The 26072-nt window shown below is 40.3% G+C and overlaps 1 protein-coding gene across 1 annotated transcript in view; it reads left to right on the plus strand.

The window, feature by feature from the left end:
• The first annotated feature begins 515 nt into the window (after positions 1-515).
• Positions 516-26072, plus strand: part of METTL16 (methyltransferase 16, RNA N6-adenosine) — a 67690-nt gene continuing 42133 nt past the window's right edge. Inside the window, exons 1-2 of the mRNA XM_012740782.2 lie at positions 516-649; positions 8742-8869. Of these exons, the coding sequence (XP_012596236.2) occupies positions 8742-8869 (128 nt within the window). The 5' untranslated portion in view covers positions 516-649. The remainder of the gene's footprint in view (positions 650-8741; positions 8870-26072) is intronic.

A 26072-nucleotide genomic window follows, 5' to 3' on the forward strand; every position in this document is an offset into this window, starting at 1 on the left:
TGAAATGCATTAGCCCAGCTCTCGCTCAAGGCAGGAGAGGAAATACAAAGAACGTGAACTTGATGTCATACGAATGTAAAATCTTGAGCAAATGACTTAATATCCCTGATCTTCAGTTCTTACTCCGTAAATGAGACTACTCTTCCCCAACTTCATAGGTTTAACTGCAATGATTAAGACATTGCCTGAGGACAGACCTGTTGCAAAATAAGCCCTAATTGCCATCAAACCTCAAAGTCTCCCTCCCTCATCTTCATATTCCCCGTCCTACTCCAGAGAGTGTGACTTAGTAAGTCTGGAGTGGGGCCTTGAAAGCTTTTTTCTAGACAAGTTACCCTAGCTAATTCAAATACAGGTCCCTTCCTGCCTCACGGCAAAAGGACTCCACTTGCTACCACGCCCCCACTTTCTGCCTGAAGGAGCCACAAACCCCAGGTCTCGCGACAGTTCCTCGTTCCTTCCGGCTTGGCTACAAACGGCGCGATAGTTACTTGTCCAATCACGAGGCTAGATGGTTTCACAAGATGGCGGCGCGCTGGGAGCGTAGCACCTGCGTTTCTAGGAGCTTCGCGCTGCGGGTGGCTTAAGCTTTTGGGGTCGTATAGGCCCACGCCAGACACGACGTCTGGCAGGAACGTTGGCCTCAGAGGTGAGTCTTGACAGCTTTCATGCCGGTTGCGATCATGGGCAACTTAACTACTGGGTTACCCGGGTTCGTCATTGTGGGGTTTTGGGCTCGTGTGTTGCTCATTTCGGGGTCTAGGGAGAGAGACTTGATGTGGGTTTGTGTGTGTGCGCGCGCGCGGGGGTGTTGGGGGTGGGTGAGTGGGAGGAGTTGGCGAATAGAATAGAGACTGGAATTGAAGTAGGAAAGACCCCTGGGGTTTAGGAGGTTTAGAGAGATCCGAAACAGGCGGGAAGACAAACTGGGCAAGATGAGTGGGTGGAAGGAGTGGAAGAGAAGGAGAACTGGCAGTGGCAGAACTAGCGCAAAAAATCGGATTTACAAGGGAAGGCCAGGGGAGAAAATGTAGATTGAGGTTGAGGTAGGAGGAATCTGTGCAGAAGGAATTCGAAGTTATGAAATCGGAATTTATTCTGTTTTACAGGCTTATGTACTAGGAGAAATGGTAGTTGAACAGGGTTAATGGTTAGGAGGAACCAAGGAAACAGAAGCATGGGGATGAGAAAGATCAAAGAAAGAGGAAGTGGCAGTCTCAAGGATCCACTACTTTAGCTTTCTGGACAGACTCAGATAACCCGGAAGAGAAAAGTTCCAGTCCTTGGGCTGAGGTTTTTTTTTTTTTTTTTTGAGGCTCAAGGTGGGGACTGCGTGCTCAGAATGAGAGGGTTCTGTGTTTCAGTGGCCTGGACAGTGTAGAATTCCATCGTGTTTTTCTTCGACAAATTAAGTGCCTATTCTCCCAGACCTTATTTTAGGCGTTGGGAAATGGCAGTGAACAAGACAGACAAAATATTTTCCTTCATGAAGGTTACAGGCAGGGCAGATTTAAAAGATAAGCAAAATGTATGGGGCTACATACTATGTAGAAAACTGAAGGTAAGAGAGGAGACCAGTCTGTTCATTCACTGGACATTTAAATGGGATACTCAGGAAATGCCTCAATGAAAATGTGTCATTTGACCAAAGACATAAACAGGGTGAGCATACTTTGTATGTATATATTTCTGGGGAGAGCAGTCCATGCAGACTGAACAAGTGCAAAAATCCTGAGGCATGAGTGTGCCAGACTTGATAAACAGCAATGATGATAACTGTAGCTAGAAAGAATGAACCAGAAAATGTGGATGTTAGGGTGAGAGAAAAGTGGGGAGTAACAATGCTGATGCGCCAGGTAGGAGTTGACAGCCGTTTAAACCCTGAGGAATGGAATATATTTGGCTAAGAACCTGTTGCCTGTATTGGGAGGCTAATTAGGAAAGAATTGGTTTTATTGATTAATTCTGCATCTGTTCAGACTAGAAAGATTGGGTAATGAAGGAAATGAACTGAATTTGCCATATCTGTGATTTAATTTGCTTCACGAATGTTCAGTGTCAAGTGGCATGTGCACCAGCGTCAGCTATGTAGTCTTTAGAATCTTCCTTGATGTGTTGCAGATCCCTAACATACCAGTGTCTCTTGAAATTACTGTTAGAGTTCCTTTCCTTTTTTTTCTTTTGTTTCTTTATTTTATTTTTTTGAGGCAGAGTCTTGCTCTGTCACCGTGACTAGAGTGCAGTGGCATCACCAAAGCTCACTGCAACCTCCAACTCCTGGGCTCAAGTGATCCTCCTGCCTCAGTCTCCTAAGTAGCTGGGACTACAGATGCAAACCACCACACCTAGCTAGTTCTTCTATTTTTAGTAGAGACCGGGTCTCACTCTTGCTCAGGCTGGTCTCGAACTCCTGAATTCAAGCAATCCTCTCACCTTGGCCTCCTGGAGTGGTAGGATTTCAGGCATGAGCATGGCGACTTTTCTATTTGTTGCTTGCCAGAATCACAAGAAAGGAAAGCATTTTCCTTTTTGATGTTTTCTTGGGGATCAGGGCCTATCCTGGTTTTATGCTTCTCTGTTTCCTGATGGTCTGTAAGGGGTATGTAAATAGTAGGAAAATCAAACTGGTATATAGGGAGTTTTAGGGATAGTGTGAGGGGCAAAATATGGTAACTTAGTGTGCTGAAAAACTTTCAGATGACTAATAATTCTGTAAAATTCTGAACTGTTCATTTACTCAACAAATATTTATAGCATGACAGTTGCTAGGGGTACCATGAATAAGATGGATATGGTTGTAGTCTGGGGTGTGTGTGACATATAAACTAATTACACACATAATAGCTCTGAGGGCAAAGCACAAGGTGCTTTGAAGCATATAGAGTAGGTGACCTGATTGGATGTGTGGTGTCAGAGAAAGTCTGCCTGGGATAATGATGCTTAGGGTGTGATTTGAAGGGTTAGTGGGCCTTGAGAGGTGAAAGGAGATGGTAGAAGGTGAGGAGAGTCTTGCAGGCAGTAAGAATGGCAGATGGCAGGACAGACCACCATGCAAATGGAGAAAATGGAAGAAGACCAGTATGTCTGGAGCATAGAATGGAAAGGGGAGAGTGGCAACAAGTGTGGTTGGAGGGATAGGCAAGGCCTTGTTAATGATTTTGCACTTTATTGGCCTAATAGCTTTGAGAAGCCACTGAAGGGATTTATTTAACGGTAAGAGAATGTTCAGATTTGCATCCAGGGGGTGACTGTCTGCCTGCTAGGTGAAAAATGATTTGCAGGGGCAAGAGTGGTTAGCAGAGAGATCAGTTTAAGGCTCTAACAGCAATCTAAGAAGAGATAATAATGATCTGGGCCAGTAAGGTGGAGTTGTGAAGGGGGAAAAGTTGGGTAGGGTCAAGAAATAATTGGTAGGTAGAGAATATTCAGGACATGGTGTGTGTTCTGAATGGGAGAGGCAGGGTGGAGAATGTGGTAAAGATTTCTGACTTGTGCACGACCAGAAAGATAGTGGTGCATTCAGTGAGATAGGGAAGATTAGGAAAGGACCAGTTAGGGGTGGGTGAAATGATTTAATTTTCGACATCTTATACATGAAGTGCTTTTGAGCTATACAAGTGAAAAATACAGTAGGCAGTTAGATACATGATTTGGAAAAGTCTGGATTGAAAAACAACAGTTTTCACCTTCTTTTTTTTTTTTTGAGACAGAGTCTCACTTTGTTGTCCAGGCTAGAGTGAGTGCCGTGGCGTCAGCCTAGCTCACAGCAACCTCAAACTCCTGGGCTTGAGTGATCCTTCTGCCTCAGCCTCCCGAGTAGCTGGGACTACAGGCATGCGCCACCATGCCCGGCTAATTTTATATATATATATCAGTTGGCCAATTAATTTCTTTCTATTTATAGTAGAGACGGGGTCTCGCTCTTGCTCAGGCTGGTTTTGAACTCCTGACCTTGAGCAATCCGCCCGCCTCGGCCTCCCAAGAGCTAGGATTACAGGCGTGAGCCACAGCGCCCGGCCTTCACCTTCTTTTTGAAGGTGGTTGTTTAATTTCTGGTGTAGAAAGCTGTCAAAAAATTTTCTGAGGCCGGGCATGGTGGCTTACACCTGTAATCCTAGCATGCCAAAGCGGGATGATCAGTTGAGGTCAGGAGTTCGAGACCAACCTGAGCAAGAGTGAGACCCTGTTGCTACTAAAAATAGAAAAATTAGCTGGACATGGTGGTATGCACTTGTAGTCCTAGTTCCTCAGGAGGCTGAGGCAGGAAGGTCGCTTGAACCCAGGAGTTAGAGGTTGCTGGGAGCTAGGCTAATGCCATGGCACTCTAGCCTGGGCAACAGAGTGAGACTCTGTCTCAAAAAACAAAAACAAACAAATAAAAAAAACCAAACTTCTGAAATAGAGTGTTTACATATTTTTTATTATGTAAAATTACATTTCTAACAAAGCTTGCAAAGGAAAGGTGCTTATTTCTGGAAGACTTTATATTAGGAGATATGACTTAACTGGGGACATTAGGGAAGGAAAGACCTTCCTGAAAAAGAGATGCTTGAACTGTGATCCTAAGGGAAAGTAGGAATTCACCAGCTGAAGAGGGGAGAAAGAACATTACAGACAAAAGGAATAGCCTGCGTAAAGGTCCTGTGGCCAGGCTGGGGACAGAAAGAAGGGCAAGGGAAATCCAGTTGCTGGGCACCTTCACCTGGGAAGGGGGACTCCCGCGGTCCTGGGTGCTGGGTGGTACCTAATGGTGGAGCGGCCTAATCCTCACCTAGGCCTCACCAATGGCGCCACTCAGTGAAAGTCTGGCAAAATGGCATTAGCCATGGCCCTCTATGGATGGCTCTGTTTTAAAACAGCCCTGCAATTTGGGCTTAATCCCTTGGGCTATTTTGACAACTTAAAAAAAAAAAAAAAAACGGTTAGCACATTTCGTTGACATATTGTTACAGGGACCAAGCCGGCATGTCCTCTTAAAAATATTTTAAGAGATTATGTTTTGTTTCCACCTCCTTTGAGGAATGACTTAGTCTTGATGGAGTGGGACATAAACAGTCAAAAGCAAACCAGGATAATAGAACCATCCTTCCTGTATCCCCCTCCCCCCAAAAAGGGAATTAAAAATTCAGATGCTAGAGTTTAAAGACCATCATGCTAAGTATTTTCTTATCAAGTTCTTCTACCCCCCCCCCCCACAGAAGCACAACAGTAAGGAGTTTTTCTTTCTCCCTGCCTCCAAAATAAATAAATAAATGAATAAATCTGTCATATAAACTCCAAAATAAAAAAGAGAGAAGAGCTGATGGTGAAAAGATAGGAAAGGCCTTGGTCATGCAGGGCCTTATATATGCTGAAGTAATGAATTTTTATTTTATCCTAAAAGTTTGAGCAAGTAGACAAAGGAAGAGAACATACTGAGATTTGTGTTTAGAAATGATCACTGAGGCCGGGCGTGGTGGCTCACGCCTGTAATCCTAGCACTCTGGGAGGCCGAGGTAGGCGGATTGCTCGAGGTCAGGAGTTCGAAACCAGCCTGAGCAAGAGCGAGACCCCATCTCTACTATAAATAGAAAGAAATTAATTGGCCAACTAATATATATATATACAAAAAATTAGCCGGGCATGGTGGCACATGCCTGTAGTCCCAGCTACTCGGGAGGCTGAGGCAGCAGGATTGCTTGAGCCCAGGAGTTTGAGGTTGCTGTGAGCTAGGCTGACGCCACGGCACTCACTCTAGCCAAGGCAACAAAGCGAGACTCTGTCTGAAAAAAAAAAAAAAAAAAGAAAAAGAAATGATCACTGCAAAGAAAAAAAAGGAATGCTGAGAACAACAGTGGATACAAGAAGGCCAATTAAGAGGCTGCTATAAATTGGGCATGGTGGCATGCACCTGTAGTCCCAGCTACTTGGGAGGATCACTGGAACCCTGGGGTTCAAGTCCAGCCTGGGTAACTTATCGAGAACTCATCTCTAAAAAAAATTAAATAGAGAGGCAATTCTTGCAATCTAGGTAGCTTGTACTGGGCAGATCTGGATTCCTATCCAGGAAAAAAATAGATGGATTTGAGAGGTATTTAGCAGGTAAAACCTACAGGACTGATGATTTCTTGGCTATGAGAGGGAGAGAGAACTATTAGATGACTCCTAAACTTCTGGCTTACATAAAATACTGTTTGGAATGGGGTAGGGAACCTGCAGCCTCAGGGCCACATGAGACCCTCCAGGTCCTCAAGTGTGGCCCCTTGACTGAATCCAAACTTCTATAAAATTTGGATTCAGTCAAAAAGTCACTCTTGAGGATCCAGAAGGCCTCATTTGTCCTTAAGGCTGCAAGTTCACCACCCAGATTCCAGTTTTTATTTCTTGTTTTTTTTGTGTGTTTTTGAGATAGAGTCTCACTCTGTTGCCCAGGCTAAAGTGAGTGCCGTGGTGTCAGCCTAGCTCACAGCAACCTCAAACTCCTGGGCTCATGCAATCCTCCTGCCTCAGCCTCCCGAGTAGCTGGGACTACAGGCATGCACCACCATGCCTGGCTAATTTTTTCTATATATGTATATTAGTTGGCCAATTAATTTCTTTCTATTTATAGTAGAGACAGGGTCTCGCTCTTGCTCAGGCTGGTTTTAAACTCCTGACCTTGAGCAATCCGCCTGCCTCAGCCTCCTAGAGTGCTAGGATTACAGGTGGGAGCCACCGCGCCAGACCCCAGTTTTTATTTCTTAATATAGATACATTAGCTTTTCCCCCTTTGTAATCTGGAAGAAGAAAAAATTATGTTGGCTTTCATTCGGTTTTACCTACCTAGGAACGACAAGACTAAAATTTATAGAAGAAATTGGAATAGAAGATATTTTTTCAAATTTTAGTGACTTTATGATGCACTACTAAATATTCACTCCTTGGAAGGCCACTGTAAAAAAAAACTAATCTCTGATATTCTTTTTTTTTTTTTTTTTTCGGGAGACAGAGTCTCGCTTTGTTGCCCAGGCTAGAGTGAGTGCCATGGAGTCAGCCTAGCTTACAGCAACCTCAAACTCCTGGGGTCAAACAATCCTGCTGCCTCAGCCTCCCGAGTAACTGGGACTACAGGCATGCGCCACCATGCCCGGCTAATTTTTTCTATATATATTACTTGGCCAATTAATTTCTTTCTATTTATAGTAGAGACGGGGTCTCGCTCTTGCTCAGGCTGGTTTCAAACTCCTGACCTCAAGCAGTTCGCCCACCTCGGCCTTCCAGAGTGCTAGGATTACAGGCAAGAGCCACTGTGCCTGGCCTCTCTGATATTCTTGGCTATAGATCATACTGCCTTGTGTTGCTTCAGTTCTCTTAAAGGAATAGTTTTTTAATTTTCTCCCCTTGATTTAAAGAAAAAAAAAGTTTCATTCTATGTTGTATACATTTTTTATTGTAATAAAATATTTATAACTTAAAATGTACCATTTTAACTATTATTAAGTGTACCATTCAGTGACATTAAGTACGTTCACACTGTTGTGCAACCATAACCACTGTCCATCTTAAGAACTTTTTCTTCATCCCAAACTGAAACTCTGTACCCACTAAACAGTAACTCCCATGTCTCTCTCCTCCTAGCCCCTGATCACCTCTGTTCTTCTCTCTGTATAAATTTGTTATTCTTTGTACCTCATGTGTGTGGAATAGACAATATTTGTCCTTTTTTTGGGGGGGTGGGGACAGAGTCTCACTCTGTTGCCCGGGCTACAGTGCTGTGGCATCAGCCTAGCTCACAGCAATGTTAAACTCCTGGGCTCAAGTGATCCTCCTGCCTCAGCCTCCCAGGTAGCTGGCATGTGCCACCATGCCTGGCTAATTTTTTCTATATATTTTTAGTTGCCCAGCTAGTTTCTTTCTATTTTTTTGGTAGAGACGGGGTCTCGCTCTTGCTCAGGTTGGTCTCGAACTCCTGAGCTTAAACGATCCGCCTGCCTTGGCCTTCCAAAGTGCTAGGATTACAGGTGTGAACCACCATGCTCGGGCTATTTGTCCTTTTTAAATTAATTTTCTTAACCAGGTTAATCACTGACAGCAATGTTTGTCCTTTTGTGCGTGGTTTATTTCCTTTAGCATAATGTTTTCAGGGTTCATCCATGTCATAGCATGTATCAGAATTTCATTTCTTTTTATGATTGAATAATATTTAGTGTGTGTGTGTGTATATATATACCACATTTTATTCATTCATCTGTTGATGTACACTTGAGTTGTTTCCTACCTTTTTGCTATTATGAATAATGCTGCTGTGAACATTTGTTGTATAAGTATCTTTCAGTCCCTGCTTTCAGTTCTTTTGGGAATATACCTAGGAGTGGAATTGCTGAATCATATGGTAATTCTATGTTTAGCTTTTTAAAGATCCGCCAAACTCTTCCACAGCAGCTGTACCATTTCACATTCCCACCAACAACGCATGAGAGCTCCAATTTCTTTACATCCTTGCAAAACACTTGTTACTTTATTTATTTTATAACAATCCCAGTGGGTGTGAAGTGGCATTTCATTGTGGTTTCGATTTGCCTTTCCCTAATGACTAATGATGTTGAGCATCCTTTCATGTGCTTATTTGTTGTATACATCTTAAAAATATAATTTCTACTTTCTCACTTGATTGGCAAAGATGTGTTGGCTGTAGCTGTTGACTTGGCATCCATTGCTTTCCCCATTAATTTTTTTTAACTAAATATGCTGATTATTTTTCCTTTTTTTTTTTTTTTTTTAAGATGGCTCTGAGTAAATCAATGCATGCAAGAAATAGATACAAGGATAAACCTCCTGACTTTGCATATCTGGCATCCAAATATCCAGATTTTAAGCAACATGTTCAGATAAATCTGAATGGAAGAGTGAGGTAGGTAACAGATTAAAAATTATTACTACTGTTTCATTCTAGTGGGATCTAAAGGGACACAATGTAGCAGAAAAACCAATAGGACTGATGGAAGACCTGAATGTTAATCATAGACATTTCATTAAAATTCCCAGGCCGGGCGCGGTGGCTCATGCCTGTAATCCTAGCTCTTGGGAGGCTGAGGCGGGCGGATTGCTCAAGGTCAGGAGTTCAAAACCAGCCTGAGCAAGAGCGAGACCCCGTCTCTACTATAAATAGAAAGAAATTAATTGGCCAACTGATATATATATATATATATATATAAAAGTTAGCCGGGCATGGTGGCGCATGCCTGTAGTCCCAGCTACTCGGGAGGCTGAGGCAGAAGGATCGCTCGAGCCCAGGAGTTTGAGGTTGCTGTGAGCTAGGCTGACGCCACAGCACTCACTCTAGCCTGGACAACAAAGCGAGACTCTGTCTCAAAAAAAAAAAAAAAAATTCCTATGTAACCTTAGACAAATCACTTAACCTCTATGGGCCTCAGCTTTTTAATGTATAAAATGAGAGGATTGGACCAAATGTTTTTATATTTCCTTCTGTCTTAAAAATAATTTCTCTTGATGTCCAAATCATTGTTTACCCTACAGAAACCTTGGAGTAAATGCAGAGACTTGGGTTTGTGCTGTTTGATCTAAAACTTGGTGACTAGTGAGGATGTGAAGACACTATTTTAATAAAATATGTGTTTATTTTGATGTGAGGTAGGAAAATAATAATCAGGACATCAAAACCAATTTCACAGATAGTATTAAGATGTTACTAAATTTAAATTTAAAAGTTGGTTCTTAAAAATGAAGAAAATAAATAGTATAGAAGCTTCAGGATATGGCAAAAATGATAATGGTTTGGGAATGAATGATATGTCTATCCATGAGAAGGAACCATTTCTGACTACGTTCCTAAACTTTTGGGGAGTTCCAGAGGGGATGGAAATTCCAAAGCTGCTTGGGAGAAGTGTGGTGAACCTGCTATGGGGAGAAAGGAGCAGGGTTTGAGGAGGAGAGGGAAGGTAAAGGACAATAGGATCACAGGGCTTTACTCCTGGCCATTCCCTTGTGGCTTTAGGAATGGAGGCCGTGGGGCTGGACTTACCTGGGGGCCAAGATACCCTTAAAATCATATAAAAGCTTTAGGAAATATGATTTATGTTCATTTTTCTGGGAGGTGATCTTTAGCTTTTATTAGATTCTCAAAGGGATCTGTAACCTCCCCTTCCCACCCAAGCATACAAAGGTTAAGATCAAATGCCCTAGAACTGTGGTTTCCAAGCTTTTTTGATTTTCTACTCCACTCAATAAAAAAATTGAGCACAGCCCATATGTGAATGCTTGTGCTACTTACTGTGTTACTATATTAAGCACATTTGAAATCATACTTCAAAATAGAAATTAAAAACATTAATTATATTTAAATATGACTTCAATTTGGGGCATATTGAGTCTGAGAAGTTTATGGGATATTCAAGTGGAGTATTTCATTGGCAGTGGAAAATAGAAGTCTCAAGAGAGATGGTGGGAATGGGTTAGTGAAGGCCCAGCTGTTTAAGCTGAATACTGAAAGTTGAGTAGAAGGGGGGAAAGAATTCTGAGTATAGAGAGTGGAGTTTTGTGAAAGGTGTGGTAGGTTTGGAGAACTGCACGTCAGTGGGGGTGGAGTGGATATAGGGCAGCAGGTTAGGGAATAACAGGATGAGACAAAGGAAAAGAAGGAACAGGTCTCTTAGAGCCTTTCATAGCATGCCAGTCAGAATGGACTATGATCATTCTTCAGAGAATGAGGAATCAGGAGGGTTTTTAAAATGAAAATTTTTAAGAAGGTTTAAGATATATATATATATATATATATATATATATATATATATATATATATATATTTTAAAAATTCACTTTGAAGCAGACCAAACCAATCTGTTACAACAATGTATCTAAATGGATTAAAAGTGCCTGGCAACTAATAGACATTCAATAGACATTTGCTGAGTGCTTGAGAATATTTCCTCTATTAAGTTAAATAGAGAATAATTCCTCTATTAAAATAAATAATTTAAGTAGCATACTATCTTAGTCCATTTTGTGCTGCTATAACAGAATACCTGAGGGTGGGTAATATATAAAGAGCAGAAATTTATTTCTCATAGTTCTGGAGGTTGGGAAGTCCAAGATCAAGAATCTGATGAGGGCCTTCTTGCTGCATCCTCACATGAGGGAGGGTGGAATGGAGGGAACCCACTCCCACAAAGCGCTTTCACAACAGCATTAATCCATTCATGAGGGCAAAGCCCTCGTGACCTAAATGCTTCCCATTAGGCCCCACCTCTCAACACTGTTGCAGTAGAGATTAAGTTTTCGATGCGTGAATTTTGGGGGACACATTCAGACATATCTAAAAAAAATTAAAAAATAAAGGGTGGACAAAAATATATTAGGTAAATGAGGGTTCCCCCAAATCAGATAAAGTAGAATAGAGGGCAAAAACAAATCACATACACACACAAAACATCAAATTGGAAAAAGAAGGCTAGAGAAATAATTTTCAATGAATATTTAAAAAATGAACTTTAAAAAATGAACTTTAGCATGTTGAAAAATGTAACATAGAATTATCTTTTTAAAAATGTTTGACATTGGCCAGGCACGGTGGCTCATGCCTGTAATCCTAGCACTCTGGGAGGCCAAGGCGGGCAGATTGCTCGAGGTCAGGAGTTCGAAACCATCCTGAACAAGAGCGAGACCCCGTCTCTACTAAAAATAGAAAGAAATTAATTGACCAACTAAAAATATATATACAAATAATGAGCTGGACATGGTGGCGCATGCCTGCAGTCCCAGCTACTTGGGAGGCTGAGGCAGGAGGATCACTTGAGCCCAGGAGTTTGAGGTTGCTGTGAGCTAGGCTGACGCCACGGCACTCACTCTAGCCTGGGCAACTAAGCGAGACTCTGTTTCAAAAAAAAAAAAAATGTTTGACATAATTTGAGACATTTTCCTTGTTTTTCTAACAAAGTTGACAGAAATAAACAGAGAGCAGTGAACTTAGGGACTTTCAGAAAATCCATGAATGCTATGAACACAATTAGGTAAAGATATTTTGTGTGTGTGATCTTTTTCTTGGGGAGATAGAGTTCAAAGCTTTAACCTGTAATTTAGGACTTCATTTTTAAAAGAGTCATTGACCCAAAAAACATTAAGTACTGCCAACAGAGGATCTAAATAATATAATAATTGATTTAATGATATATTTTGAACTTTTTAGCCTATAAACATGAAAGCACACTCTTTTCAAATAACTTGCATGAGCTTATAACACTAAGAAATGACTGCGCTGGAGCTCCCTCTGGCCCAGAGTCTGTTGCTTCCCTTATTTAGTTTTTTCTTTTCTTTCTTTTTTTTTTTGAGATAGTCTCACTCTGTTGCCTGGGCTAGAGTGCCATTTCGTTAGCCTAGCTCACAGCAACTTCAAACTCCTGGGCTTAAGAAATCTTCCTGCCTCATCCTCCTGGGTAGTTGGGACTACAGGCATGCACCACCATGCCTGGCTAATTTTTTTTTTTACATATAGTTTTTTAGTTGTCCAGCCTCCTAGAGTGCTAGAATGACAGGTGTGGGCCACCACACTCAGCTGCTTCCCTTATTTATTAAAAGAGGTATGGGCATACATTTTAGATATTGCAGATTCGGTTCTATACCATCACAGTAAAGCCAATATTGCAATAAGATGAGTCACACAAATTTTTTGGTTTCCCAGTGCATATAAAAGTTATGTTTATGGCTGAGTGCAGTGGTTCACGCCTATAATCCTAGCACTTCAGGAGGCTGAGGTAGGAGGATAGCTTGAGGCCAGGAGTTCGAGACCAGCAAGAGTGAAACCCATCTCTACAAAAAATTTAAAAATTAGCCGGCCATGGTGGCACCTGCCTGTACTCCCAGCTACTCGGGAGGCTGAGGTGGGAGGATCACTAGAGACCAGGGGTTTGAGGTTTCAGTAAGCTATGTTGAGGCTACGGTGCTTTAGCCCGGGGAGACATCAAGACTGTCTCTCTGTCTTAAAAAAAGAAAAGTTATGCTTATACTGTATTGTCATCTATTAAGTATGCAACAGCATTGCACACTTAGGGTATGTGTAAATTAATTTTGAAATACTTTATTACTAAAAATGCTAATGATCCTCTAAGCCTTCAGTGTGTTGTAATCTTTTTTCTGGTTGAGGGTCTTGGCTTGATGTTGATGGCTGTGGACTGATCAGGGGTGGTGATTGCTAAATGTTGGTGTGGCAGTGGAAATTTCTTAAAATAAGACAACAGTGAAGTTTGCCACATCAATTGACTCTTTCTTTTACAAAAGACTTCTCTGAGGCATGTGATGCTATTTGATAGCATCTTACCTGCAGTAGAAGTTCTTCCAAAATTGGAGTCAGTCCTCTCAAATCCTGTTGCTGCTAAGTTTATGTAATATCCTGAATCCTTAGGTTTCATTTCTTTTTGTTGTTGTTGTTGAGATGGGGTCTCATTATGTTGCCCAGGCTGGCCTCGAACTCCTGGCCTCAAGTGATGTTCCTGTCTCAACCTCCCAAAGTGCTGGGATTGCAGGTATGAGCCATCATGCCCAGCCTGTTGTAATTTCAACAATGTTTACAGCATGTTCACCTGGAGTCGATTCTATCTTAAGAAACCACTTTCTTTGCTCATCCTTAAGCAACTCCTCATCTGTTCAAGTTTTATCATGAGGTTGTAGCAGTTAAGTCATATGTTCAGGCTTTACTTCTAATGCTAGTTCTTTTGCTATTTCCACCACATCTGCAGTGACTTCTTCCACTGAAGTCTTGAAACCCCCCTCCGAGTCATCCATGAGGGTTGGAATGAACTTGTTCTGAACTCCTATTAATTATTGATGTTTTGACCTTCTCCTGGGAATCATGAATGTTTTTAATGGCATCTAGAATGGAGAATCTTTTCCAGAAGGCTTTCAGTTTACTTTGCCCAGATCCTTTAGAGGAATCACTATCTATGGTGGTTATGGCCTTAAAAAATGTATTTCTTTCCTTTTTTTTTTTTTTTTTTTTTGAGACAGAGTCTTGCTCTGTTGCTCAGGCTAGAGGGCTGTGGCATCAGCCTAGCTCACAGCAACCTCAAGCTCCTGGGCTCAAGGGATCCTCCTGCCTCAGCCTCCCAAGTTGCTGGGACTACAGGCATGTGCCATCATGCCTGGCTAATTTTTTTATGTATACATATATTTAGTTGTCCAGCTAATTTCTTTCTATTTTTAGTAGAGATGGGGTCTCGCTCTTGCTCAGGCTGGTCTTGAACTCCTAACCTCGAGCAATCCACCTGCCTCTCCCAGTGTGCTAGGATTACAGGCTTGAGCCACCTTATATATATATTTCTTAAATAATAATATTTCGAAGTTGAAATTACTACTTGGTTCATGGGCTGCAGGATGGATGTTTTGTTCACAGGCATGAAAACAACATTAATTTCCTTGTACATCTCCATCAGAGCACTTGGGTTACAAGGTACATTGTAAATGAGCAGTAATATTTTGAAAGGAATCTTTTCTCTGAGCAGTAGGTCTAGACAGTGGGCTTAAAATATCCAATAAACAGATGTGTTGTCATCCAGGGTTTGTTGTTCAATTTATACAGCATAGACAGAGAAGATTTACCATAATTCCTAAGGGCTCTAGGATTTTCAATGTGGTTGGCTTCATTACCCCTTAATAAGAGTCAGCCAGTCCTTTGAAACTTTGAAGCCACACATAGATTTCTCCTTTCTAATGATGAAAGTCCTAGACCTAGATAGCATCTTCTTCTAATAGAAGACTGTTTTGCCTACATGAAAATCTATTGGTTAGTGTAGTTTCCTTCATCATTTACCTTAGTTAGATCTTCTGGATAACTTGCTATAGCTTCTATATCAGCACTTGGCGCTTCACCTTGCACTTTTATATCATAGAGATGGCTTCTTTGCTTAAACCTCATGAAGCAACCTGTGCTAGCTTCCAACTGTTTTTCTGTAGTTTCCTCACCTCTCTTAGCCTTCATGGAATTGAAGAGAGGTAGGGCCTTGCTCTGGATTGGGCTTTGGCTCAAGGCAGTGTGGCTGATTTGATCTTTTGTCCGGACCACTAAAACTTTCTCCATATTAGCAATAAGGCTGTTTTGCTTTCTTATCATTTGTGTGTTCACTGGAGTAGCACTTTTTTTTTTTTTTTTTGAGACAGAGTCTCGCTTTGTTGCCTAAGCTAGAGTTAGTGCTGTGGCGTCAGCCTAGCTCACAGCAACCTCAAACTCCTGGGCTCAAGCAATCCTCCCGCCTCAGCCTCCCAAGTAGCTGGGACTACAGGCATGTGCCACCATGCCTGGCTAATTTTTTCTATATATATTAGTTGGCCAATTAATTTCTTTCTATTTTTAGTAGAGATGGGGTCTCACTCTTGCTCAGGCTGGTTTCGAACTCCTGACCTCAAGCAATCTGCCCGCCTTGGCCTCCCAGAGTGCTATGGAGTAACACTTTTAATTTCCTTGAAGAACTTTTCCTTTGCATTTACAACTTGGCTAATTGTTTAGTGCAAGAGGCCAAGCTTTTGGCCTATCTGAGCTTTTGCCATGCCTTCCTTACAATGTATAATCATTTCTAGCTTTTGATTTAAAATGAGAGATGTGGGACTTTTTTCACTTGAACACTTAGAGCCCATGTAGGATTATTAATTGGTCTAATTTCAGTGTTCTGTCTTAGTGAATAGGGAGGCCCGAGGAGAGGTAGAGAGAATGGGGGAGTGGCTAGTTGGTGGAACAGTCAGAATACATGTGTTTATCAAGTCTTCCATCTTATATGGGCATGGTTTGTGGTGCCTCCAGTTACAGTAGTAACATTCAAGATCACAGATCACCATAACAGATGTAGTTGATGAAAAAATTTGATATATCGTGAGAATTACCAAAATGTGACACAGACACAAAGTGAGCATGTTCTGTTTGACAAATGGCGCTGATAGACTTGCTAGACACAGAGTTTCCACAAACTTTCCATTTGTAAAAAAATGCAGTATTAGTGAAGTGCGATAAAGTGGAGCACAATAAACAGTATGCCTGTATAAATATTTTTTAAAAGAATTATACTTTTTTTACAGATGGCTTGATTGTTGTGTACTTGAAAAAACATTTGAGAATCACCTAAAAAATAACAAGCTTATTGAATAAAACATATATACACATTTTAAAAATATATAAAAATAATATAAGAAAATCGATAGTTTTCCAAATACTCACTGGAAAGTATAGTTGCAATAAAAGATTCTATCCACAATAGCAAGGAGTAATGACCAGAAACTTGGCAAAAAATATGTAAAGATTTATGTGGGTAAAACAGCAGAATTACATTCAGGGGCCTTGGGGAAGACATGAACAAATCAAGGGACGTACTGTGTTTCTGAATGGAAAGACTCAATGTACTTAAAATGTCCATTTTTCCCCCAATCAAAATCCCTATAAGGTTTTTGGGAGAGGAAGTGACATAATGTTTCTAACGTTCAAAGAAAAGATGGACAAGACAAATGTTAAGAAGGAATAATGAGTGGTGGAGAGGTGTAAAAGGTGTAAACTTTCCCAGATAGTTATTTAAATATATTAAGTTAGAGTGATTAAATCATTAGTATGATATTGGAGCAAGAACAGACCATCTGGTCCAGAGTGCATTTGGAAACCCTTAAGTCTAAATAGCAGGACCCCTTCGAATGTGCACATTAAATGGTGGGCTGATTCCTGCCTGTCCTACTCAGTGTGCCTCCCCGGGGGAGTGTAAAATGGACAGGGTGAGTCTGCCTTTCTTAATCAGTCTCAGCTCCTGTGTGTTAATTATAATGTGAGTGCCTCACAGTGTTATGAATGATTAAAGAAGTTTTTCAGTGTAATTTTGACCGTACTGAATTTTCACTTTATGTGCTTTATTTGGAACCTGACTCCCAGTAAGATCTCATCCCGCTGTTTAAAGACTTTAGAATATGAGTAGCATCTCAGGTCCTTAGGGGGGTGAAGGGTGCTGGGTGATAGACAATAACAATAATGGATTCAAAAACAAATACTAGATTTTTAACCGATGCAGTTGGGATAGCCATGGGGAGGGTGCAATAGATCCCGTTTGTTATATTAATATGTTATGCAAAGTAAACTGGTTTAATGATTTCATTTCTTTTTTTATTTATTGTGGTAAGAACACTTAACACAAGATCTACCCACTTAACAGATTTTCAAGTGTATTATGCAGTATTGTTCTCTATAGGCACAGTGTTATATAGGAGATCTCTAGAATTTATTCATCTTGCATGACTGAAATTTTATACTCATTGTTTAGCAATTCCCAGTTTCTCCCTCCTCCACCCCTACCCCATAGCAACTACTACTCTGTTCTTTGCTTCTTTGAATTTGACTATTTTAGATACCTCATGTAAGTGGAATCATGTGTTATAGTATTTGTCCTTCCATGACTGGCTTATTTCACTTAGTATAATTCCCTTAATGTTCATTCATGGTGTTACATATTGCAGGATTTCTTTTAAAGGCTGAATAATATTAACATTCCATTATATATATATATCACAGTTCATATATCCATTCATTTGTTGGTAGACATTTAGGTTGCTTCCATATCTTGGCTCTGGTGAATAGTGCTGCAGTGAACATGGGAGTGCTAATATCTCTTCGAGATCTTGATTTCAAGTCTTGAATAAATACTCATAAATGAGATTGCCATGAACATAGTAGTTCTAATTTTATTTTATTTTTTGAGGAGCCTCCATACTGCTTTCCATAGCAGTTGTGCTATGGAAACTAGTGCTTCCCACTAGTGCTTGAACAATCCAATTTTGTCAAAATTTGTACCAACACTTGTCTTTTGCCTTTTTTGATAGCCAGGTGCGAGGTGATAGCTCATTGTGGTTTTGATTTGCATTTCCCTAATGATGAATGACTTTGAGTATCTTTTCAGGTAGGTATTGGCCATTTGTATGTCATCTTTGTAGAAATGTGTATTTAGGTCTTTAGCCCATTTTTTAAGTGGGTTTAGGGGATTTTTGCTGTTGAGTTGTAGGAGTTCTTTATATATTTTGGGAATTAACCGTTTATCAGATATGTGGTTTGCACATACATTTCTTAGGTTGCCCTTTCACTCTGTTGATTATTTCCTTTGCTGTTATTTGTCTGTCTTAAGTATTAGGAACAAAATGTACGTAAATGTCTGTATAACTTTGGGTGTGGGAAAGCTTTCTAAGCATTCTGTGAAGGTAAAATTCATAAAAGAAAAGATAAATGGATTCAACTACATAAAGAAAAGTTTACATGGAAGAAAGTGTAAGTAAAATATGACAGAACAATACACATATTTACAGCATATGTTAGGGAGTTAACATCCTTAATATAAGGAACTTTTAGAAGACAGTAAGAAAAGGAAAATAAACTTCAATACATGAAAAGATTAAGATAAACAGTAGAGTCACAAATGAGGAAACACAAATGGACCACATTAGCAAAGATTCAATATTATGATATTCATCTATGGGAAAAATATAGTCAAGTGAGCAGAGTGATAGAATGCTGGTGGAATTGAAACCTTAAAAGTTCTAAAAAGCATACATAAATAGAGTAAGGTATGTTTAAAGATGTTTATCCCAAGACTGTTTATAACAAGGAAAATTGGAGGCTGGGTGCAGTGGCTAATGCCTGTAATCCTAGCACTTTGGAGGGCTGAAGTGGGAGAATTGCTTGAGGCCAGGGGTTCAAGACCAACCTGGTCAACATGGTGAGACCCCCATTTCTACAAAAAAAATTTAAAAATTTGCCAGGTGTGGTGGCACACTTCTGTATTTCCAGCTACTCAGGAAGCAGAGGTAGGAAGTTCGATTGAGCCCAGAAGTTTGAGGTTGCAGTGAGTTATGATGACACCACTATACTTTAGCCCAGGCAACAAAGCAAGACCCTGTATCAAAAAAAAAAAAAAAGAAGAAGAAAGAGAGAGAGAGAGAAAGAGAGAAAGAGAGAAAGGAAGGAAGGAAGGAAGGAAGGAAGGAAGGAAGGAAGGAAGGAAGGAAGGAAGGAAGGAAGGAAGGAGGGAGGGAGGGAGGGAGGGAGGGAGGGAGGGAGGGAGGGAGGGAGGGAGGGAAGGGAGGGAGGGAGGGAGGGAGGGAGGGAGGGAATAAATAATTGGAAATGATCTAAATGTCCATAATGTAAGCTCTTACAATGCATTTCTGTGCAGTAGAATATCATGTAGTCTATAGCATGAATGTTGCAGATTATAAAATGTAATAATTGTGTTTCAAACTAAAACCAAAATACCTGTGCTGATATGCTTTTCATAGAAAGGGACTAAAATGTTATGAGCTGTGAGGTTCAAAGTGGTTGTTTTTGTAATAGGCAAAAGTAATTTTCTTTCTTTTATAAAATTTTTTTTTTTATTTTTTAGTTTTTCACTTAGATCTTCCTCTGAACAAAAGTAACTTTAAGGTATTTTGCAGGGAAAAACAAATGTGTCTGTGAAGAGATGGGAGGATGATAAGGCATTCTTGAGGAGAAACTCCCTTTTTTTTTCATTTAAAGATGGGAACAGCATTTATAGTTGGCAGTGTGACATGTTTAGAAGGGACCTGCTATAGATACAGGAGAAAAGAGACACTTTTTTAGTGTAAATTACCTAGTTGCTCCCAGACTTCATCCCTATTCCTGCTTGCTTGGGTAGGAGTTATTGATGACTGACTGTGTGGATAGAATGTTCTTCAGTTTTATAGTGGCTTTTTATTTAACTCTGTGAGATGTATGAAAGAAGAATTGCCAAAATATAAACTCAACTAATGATGGAAAAGGAATATCAGACAAAACATTAGACCTCAGCTTGGTTGGAGTGTCATTTATTTGCTCAACTCTTTTTTTTTTTTTTATTTTGAGACAGAGTCTCACTCTGTTGCCCAGGCTAGAGTGAGTACCGTGGCATCAGCCTAGCTCACAGCAACCTCAAACTCCTGGGCTCAAGCGATCCTGCTGCCTCAGCCTCCCAAGTAGTTGGGACTACAGGCATGCGCCACCATGCCTGGCTAATTTTTTCTATATATGTATTAGTTGGCCAATTAATTTCTTTCTATTTATAGTAGAGATGGGGTCTCGCTCTTGCTCAGGCTGGTTTTGAACTCCTGACCTCGAGCAATCCGCCCGCCTTGGCCTCCCAGAGTGCTAGGATTACAGGCGTGAGCCACCGCGCCCGGCCTATTTGCTCAACTCTTAAGTGTTCTCTTAAGGAAATTGGGGGTGTTGTGTGAAGAGGGGATCTTCTAAGTGAGTCATCATAAGTACCTGTCTTGAGGGTGCCACTTACCGGTTGTGAGATTTTTTTTTTTTTTTTAGCTGTGAGATTTTAAGTAATTTTCTTAGCTTCAGTGAGACTGAGTCTCCTTACCTAAAAAGGGGGGGGGGTAAAAGGATATATTTAGCATGGTTGTCATAAAGGTTAGCAATAATGCATGTAAAGTGACTAGCACATTGTAGACACTTAGAAAATGATAAGTACTCATATTGTTATTAAGCCTGATATATAATTAAAGGGCTGAGGATTGCTGGTGGGGTGTCTTTTCTCCCTCACTCTCCCCTCTCTCTGTCTCTGTCTCTCTGTCTCTCTCTCTCTCCCTCTCTCCCCTCTCCCTCTCCCTCTTCCTCTTCCCTGCACATTTCACTGCTTTGTTATAATCATATCTGACCATTGCAATTAGATTTTAGTTTGTGTTTTGTTTTTTTTTACAATAACCGGCTCCATAGAGACAGCCTCAATTTAGTTGAGCTCTATCAGTTGAACTTTGAATAGAGTGTGACACTTAACTGATTTGTTTTTAAACCAAAGACCCAGCATCGAAGGACTTTGTGTCATACTGGGTGACTATCATTTTTAGCACCTCAGCTAGGATCTAGATCTAATGACTAGAAACCAATGGTGGAGTGAGGTTGAGAGGCTTTGACCTTTGTTGTTACATAAAGTTCAGCTTCTCCAGTGTTAGAATGATTGTTGTTTCAACTGTGGATTGCAGAAATGTATCCTTCCAAAATCCATCAATAAGGGTAATACTGTATTCATCAGTAGAGAGCTGGAGTCATTCTGGGGATATCGAACATGAGCTTGGTGACAACACGCTGTTTTGTGTTGCTGGATATGTTAAACAAACAACAAAGACTGATGGAATGAATAAATTACTAATATTCACGTGAGAGCTAATTTTAGTTCCTGGGCCTCCCTGTGATCTTGGAAATGAGAATGAAAAAAGATCTTGCCAGTGTTTAGGATTTTTGAATGTCCCAAGGTGCTAATGTGACCTAGATACTTAACTAGTCAAGTCAGATGACTCCACTTTGTCCTACAAAAGGATTTCCAATGCTCAGAACTAGTGTCTGCATTTTCTTAGAAGTAGAAAACAATCACTCATTTTACTAACAAAGTCTAAGAATCAGCTTTTTATTGATTTTCACTTTATTTCTTTCAATTAGACTAGGCTTTGCTTAATGTCTTGTTATTTTTTGGCGATTAGGATACAGTTAGTTACTTATTAGTAAATTGTGTGTTCTAGTTTACCAGAGTGAATATGTATGTATATTTTTGAATAACAAGAATTATTTATGTAAATAACTCTGTTTGAAGGCCCTAGGAAAACATTAATTATATTGCTGTTTCTCTTGCCCCAAATGTCTCATGAAGCTATGTGATGAATGCTTAAGCTGCAGCACTATCTTTTGGTGATTGCTGTCGCAGTGAGGAAATATCCTGGTTTGGCTGTCAACAGAATTGGCCCTCTGTTAGAGAAAACAGGTACCCTGGACCCAAGGACCTGTTTTCCTTCTGTGAAAAAGGAATTATTTTTTATTATACAGACATTATAGGCTCCCTAATGGAAAAATTACGGAAATATGTCCTTCCTAACTACATGTTTTTTGTTTTTTTTTTTGAGACAGAGTCTCACTTTGTTGCCCAGGCTAGAGTGAGTGCCGTGGTGTCAGCCTAGCTCACAGCAACCTCAAACTCCTGGGCTCAAGCAATCCTCCTGCCTCAGCCTCCTGAGTAGCTGGGACTACAGGCATGCACCGCTAATTTTTCCTGCCCGGCTAATTTTTTCTATATATATTAGTTGGCCAATTAATTTCTTTCTATTTATAGTAGAGACGGGGTCTCGCTCTTGCTCAGGCTGGTTTCGAACTCCTGACCTTGAGCAATCCGCCCGCCTCGGCCTCCCAGAGTGCTAGGATTACAGGTGTGAGCCACCGCGCCCGGCCTCCTAACTACATTTATAATGGCAATGTCATATACATAAAAGAAAAAGTCAAAATTCTTTTACCCTAAAAAATGAAATTACTTCATCTGTGTTTCTTTATAAGCCTTTGTCTTTATTCATATATATAATATAGTAATTTTTGTGCTTGTAATTGTGGTATAGATACAATGATAGGTTTTTTCCTCTTCATTTGACATTGTGCTATAAGCATTTTCCATAGTTACAAAAGCTATAATATATCCACAAAAGAGCATACCATGCAGCCATTTAAAAGAATAGGAAACACCCGCATCCATGTCCAGAGGTAGTTCTTACCCTTCTAGACTTTTTTCCCTCTCTGTGCATATATACATACAGGGTCTTTTTGTTTTGTTTTTACTGGAATGCAATCATAATGTACATATATGCTTTTACTCAAACTTATCTTTTTTTTTTGAGACAGAGTCTCACTTTGTTGCCCAGGCTAGAGTGAGTACCGTGGCATCAGCCTAGCTCACAGCAACCTCAAACTCCTGGGCTCAAGCAATCCTCCTGCCTCAGCCTCCTGAGTAGCTGAAACTACAGGCATGCGCCACCATGCCTGGCTAATTTTTTCTATATACATTAGTTGGCCAATTAGTTTTTTTCCTATTTATAGTAGAGATGGAGTGTCGCTCTTGCTCAGACTGGCTTCGAACTCCTGACTTCGAGGAATCCACCCGCCTAGGCCTCCCAGAGTGCTAGGATTACAGGCATGAGCCACTGCGCCCGCGCAGTCTATTTTCTATCTCTATGGATTTGCCTGTTTCTGAGATTTTGTGTATATGGAATCATATGTGGCCTTGTGTGACTTTCTGTTGACTTTTAAACATATGTATGTTTTCCATTAAAAAAATATTAATAAAACGTCTCCGTCAACTCCAAAACTTCTCCTACCACTTCTCTTGCCCAGTCTCTTTTCTCTCCTGCATAACTTAACTTCTTGAAAGAATTATCTATTTTTACTGTCTCCATTTTTTCCCCCACCATACTTTGCTCTTTAGCTCATTCCAGGGTGGTTTCTAATTCTACCACTACCCAAGCAGCTCTTGGAAAGGTCTCCAGTGATCTCAGATCACTAACTCGGGTTTTCAGCTCTCAGTTGCTGTCTGAGCAGCAGGTTGCTCTGCCAGCTGTTCTCTTTCATGGACACACTCTTAACTTGGCCTCCTTGGTGTCATACTGCTGTTGTTTTCCTTCTTCCGCTCTGGCCTCCCGTTGTCTCCTTGTGGAGATTCCTCTGTAATGATGGTGTGCACAACTATTAAAGAAATTTTCAAGGCTTAGTGTCCAGCTCTCTTCCCTTCTCACTTTATATTTTCCCCTGAATCACTCTCATCTGTGGCAGGGCTTCACTTGCTTGTTAGCAAATCACTTACACATTTATTTCTACAAACCTCTTCTCTGGACTCCATACCTAGAGATCACTGCTTATTCAGTATTTCCACATGGATGTCTCCGATACAGCTCAAATTTATGATATTTCTCTTCAAAAATTGTTTTCTACCAAAGTTCTTAACTTCAGTGGGTGGCGCTGTCTGTCCTGTTGAACAGGTCAGAACCTTAGGAGAAGAATGTGAAACACATCCTCCCTCATCTTCCATATCGGTCCATCACCAAATCTCCGAAATAGTTCCTCTAAGATCTCTCTTAATTCCTCTCACTTTTCCATATGTCTGCCATTGCTAGGTTTATCTAGCCTGTTAACCCAGATACAGCAATACTTTCCTAATTGGCACCTGCTTCTATTTTGGTCTGTCTTTATTTCATACCAGACCTAAATCCTTAACATAGATTATAATTATCCTTGTGGCTTTTACTTTCACTTTCAGAAAAGTCCCTGTTGGATGATAAAATTGTATGGTCGCTATAATTATAAGGCCCTACATAATCTGGTCCCTATCTTCCTCTAGTCTCTTCTTGCTTACTTGCTGGCTGCATTTTAGACACTGTGACTGTCTCTCAGTACCTGGAATGCCCCTTAAGTTCCCTCCAGCCCTAGGGTCTTTGTACCTGCTGTTCTGTTTACCTAGGACCCTAATATGCCATGTTCCCTTCCCCCAGTTCCTTTCTTTTGTTAATTTTTCTTCTACTCTCATTTTGTAGCTCAGTTACCTCTGCAGAGAAGCCTTCCCTGACCTTCCTAAGGCGGATCCACTAATTTGGGAGGTTTCATATCACCTTGTACCTATCATAGTATTTATCACTGTTACAGTTTTACATGAATTTGAGTGATTCTTGGATTAATATCTGTCCTCTACTACCAGACTGTCAGCTTCACAAAGGGAGGCTTGCTTACTGCAGTACCCCCAGCATTTTACACAGTGCCTGGCACATAGTTGACACTTAATCAGTATTTGTTGAATGAATAAAGGAATGCATGCCTGTTACCACAACTTCTTAATTCTATTCTCTGTAACTCAGTTGAACAAAGAAAGTAGTGCTCAAAGAAAGTGAAACATTTTTATATAAAACTTCAACTTTAAAAGTGGAGTAACCCATTTTTAAAACCACGTAGCCCAACTTTCTTAAAAATTCCACTATTTATAGTAGAGGGTGCAACCTGTCAGCCTGTAAATTGCATAAGGCTGCAGTTATTGTTTATTGCCCACATTGATTTTAAGAATTGGAGAAATTTCATATGAAAACATGGATTACTGGTTTTGTTGGAAAATACTTATTAGAGATCTGGCAAAACTGGGCTGGCAGACCCACTTGACCTCAACTATCTAGAACTGAGTAGTGGCCATACGCTTTTCTTTTTTTTTTTTTGAGACAGAGTCTCATTTTGTTGCCCAGGTTAGGGTGAGTGCTGTGGCATCAGCCTAGCTCACAGCAGCCTCAAACTCCTGGGCTCAAGTGATCCTACTGCCTTAGCCTCCGAGCAGCTGGGACTACAGGCATGCGCCACCATCCCAGCTAATTTTTTTTTGTATATATAGTTTTAGTTGGTCAATTAATTTCTTTCTATTTTTAGTAGAGACATGGGGTCTTGCTCAGGCTGGTTTCGAACTCCTGACCTTGAGCAATCCGCCCACCTCGGCCTCCCAGAGTGCTGATATTTCTTTGGTTGCATGACTTCAGTGTGTTGATTTACATTCTGGCACAATCTCCTTATCTTGTCAGGGACTGGCATTCGAAGCAGTACCAATAGCTTTTCCTTGTAAATATTTGAGTTTGCTACTCCTGATTTTCACAGTTTATTTGAAACACCAGTGCATAATAACATTCAGAAGTTGTAAGGCAATAATTATGTTAATATGTACTGCTCTTAGGTAATACTGTTCAGGTTTAATTTACAAGGTATCTAGGTTATTAAGTTTCTTTAATAGATTTTATGAAATTTTACATCTGAGATTTTAAGACGTTTGAACATAGATATTATATTGAGATATTTTCCTCTTGTGTGTTTAGCAATGAAGTTTAGTAATAGATTGGGCTACCACTGTAGAATAAAGGACATGAATATATTTGAATGAATGCCTTGGTGTGGTACTCAGATGTGACCTTTCTTTCCATGTGTAAAAATTGACTTTCATTCCTGTGTCATTGAAGGAAATGGAGTTGGCCCATCTTTCTCACTCACTTGACTGATTTCACAGGAATAAAATACAATATTGTTGTTATCAGTTTTAAATGGAATCTTTTGGCTGAGCATGGTAATAATTTATGGGGAAATACTTTGAGACTATGTAAATATCCTATTTCTCATCAGACTTTTACTTCCTATTTTTAGGATCCATTGGTGATTCTTAATTGAAACAATTATTAGCATGGTGATTGCCAAATGTAATTTTCTAACTCCATTACTTCTACATTTATTGTTATTTTATTCTCAGTAAGAGCTATCCCTCCCC

This window comes from Microcebus murinus, chromosome 18 (assembly GCF_040939455.1).
Source record: "Microcebus murinus isolate Inina chromosome 18, M.murinus_Inina_mat1.0, whole genome shotgun sequence".
Classification (NCBI taxonomy): Eukaryota; Metazoa; Chordata; class Mammalia; order Primates; family Cheirogaleidae; genus Microcebus; species Microcebus murinus.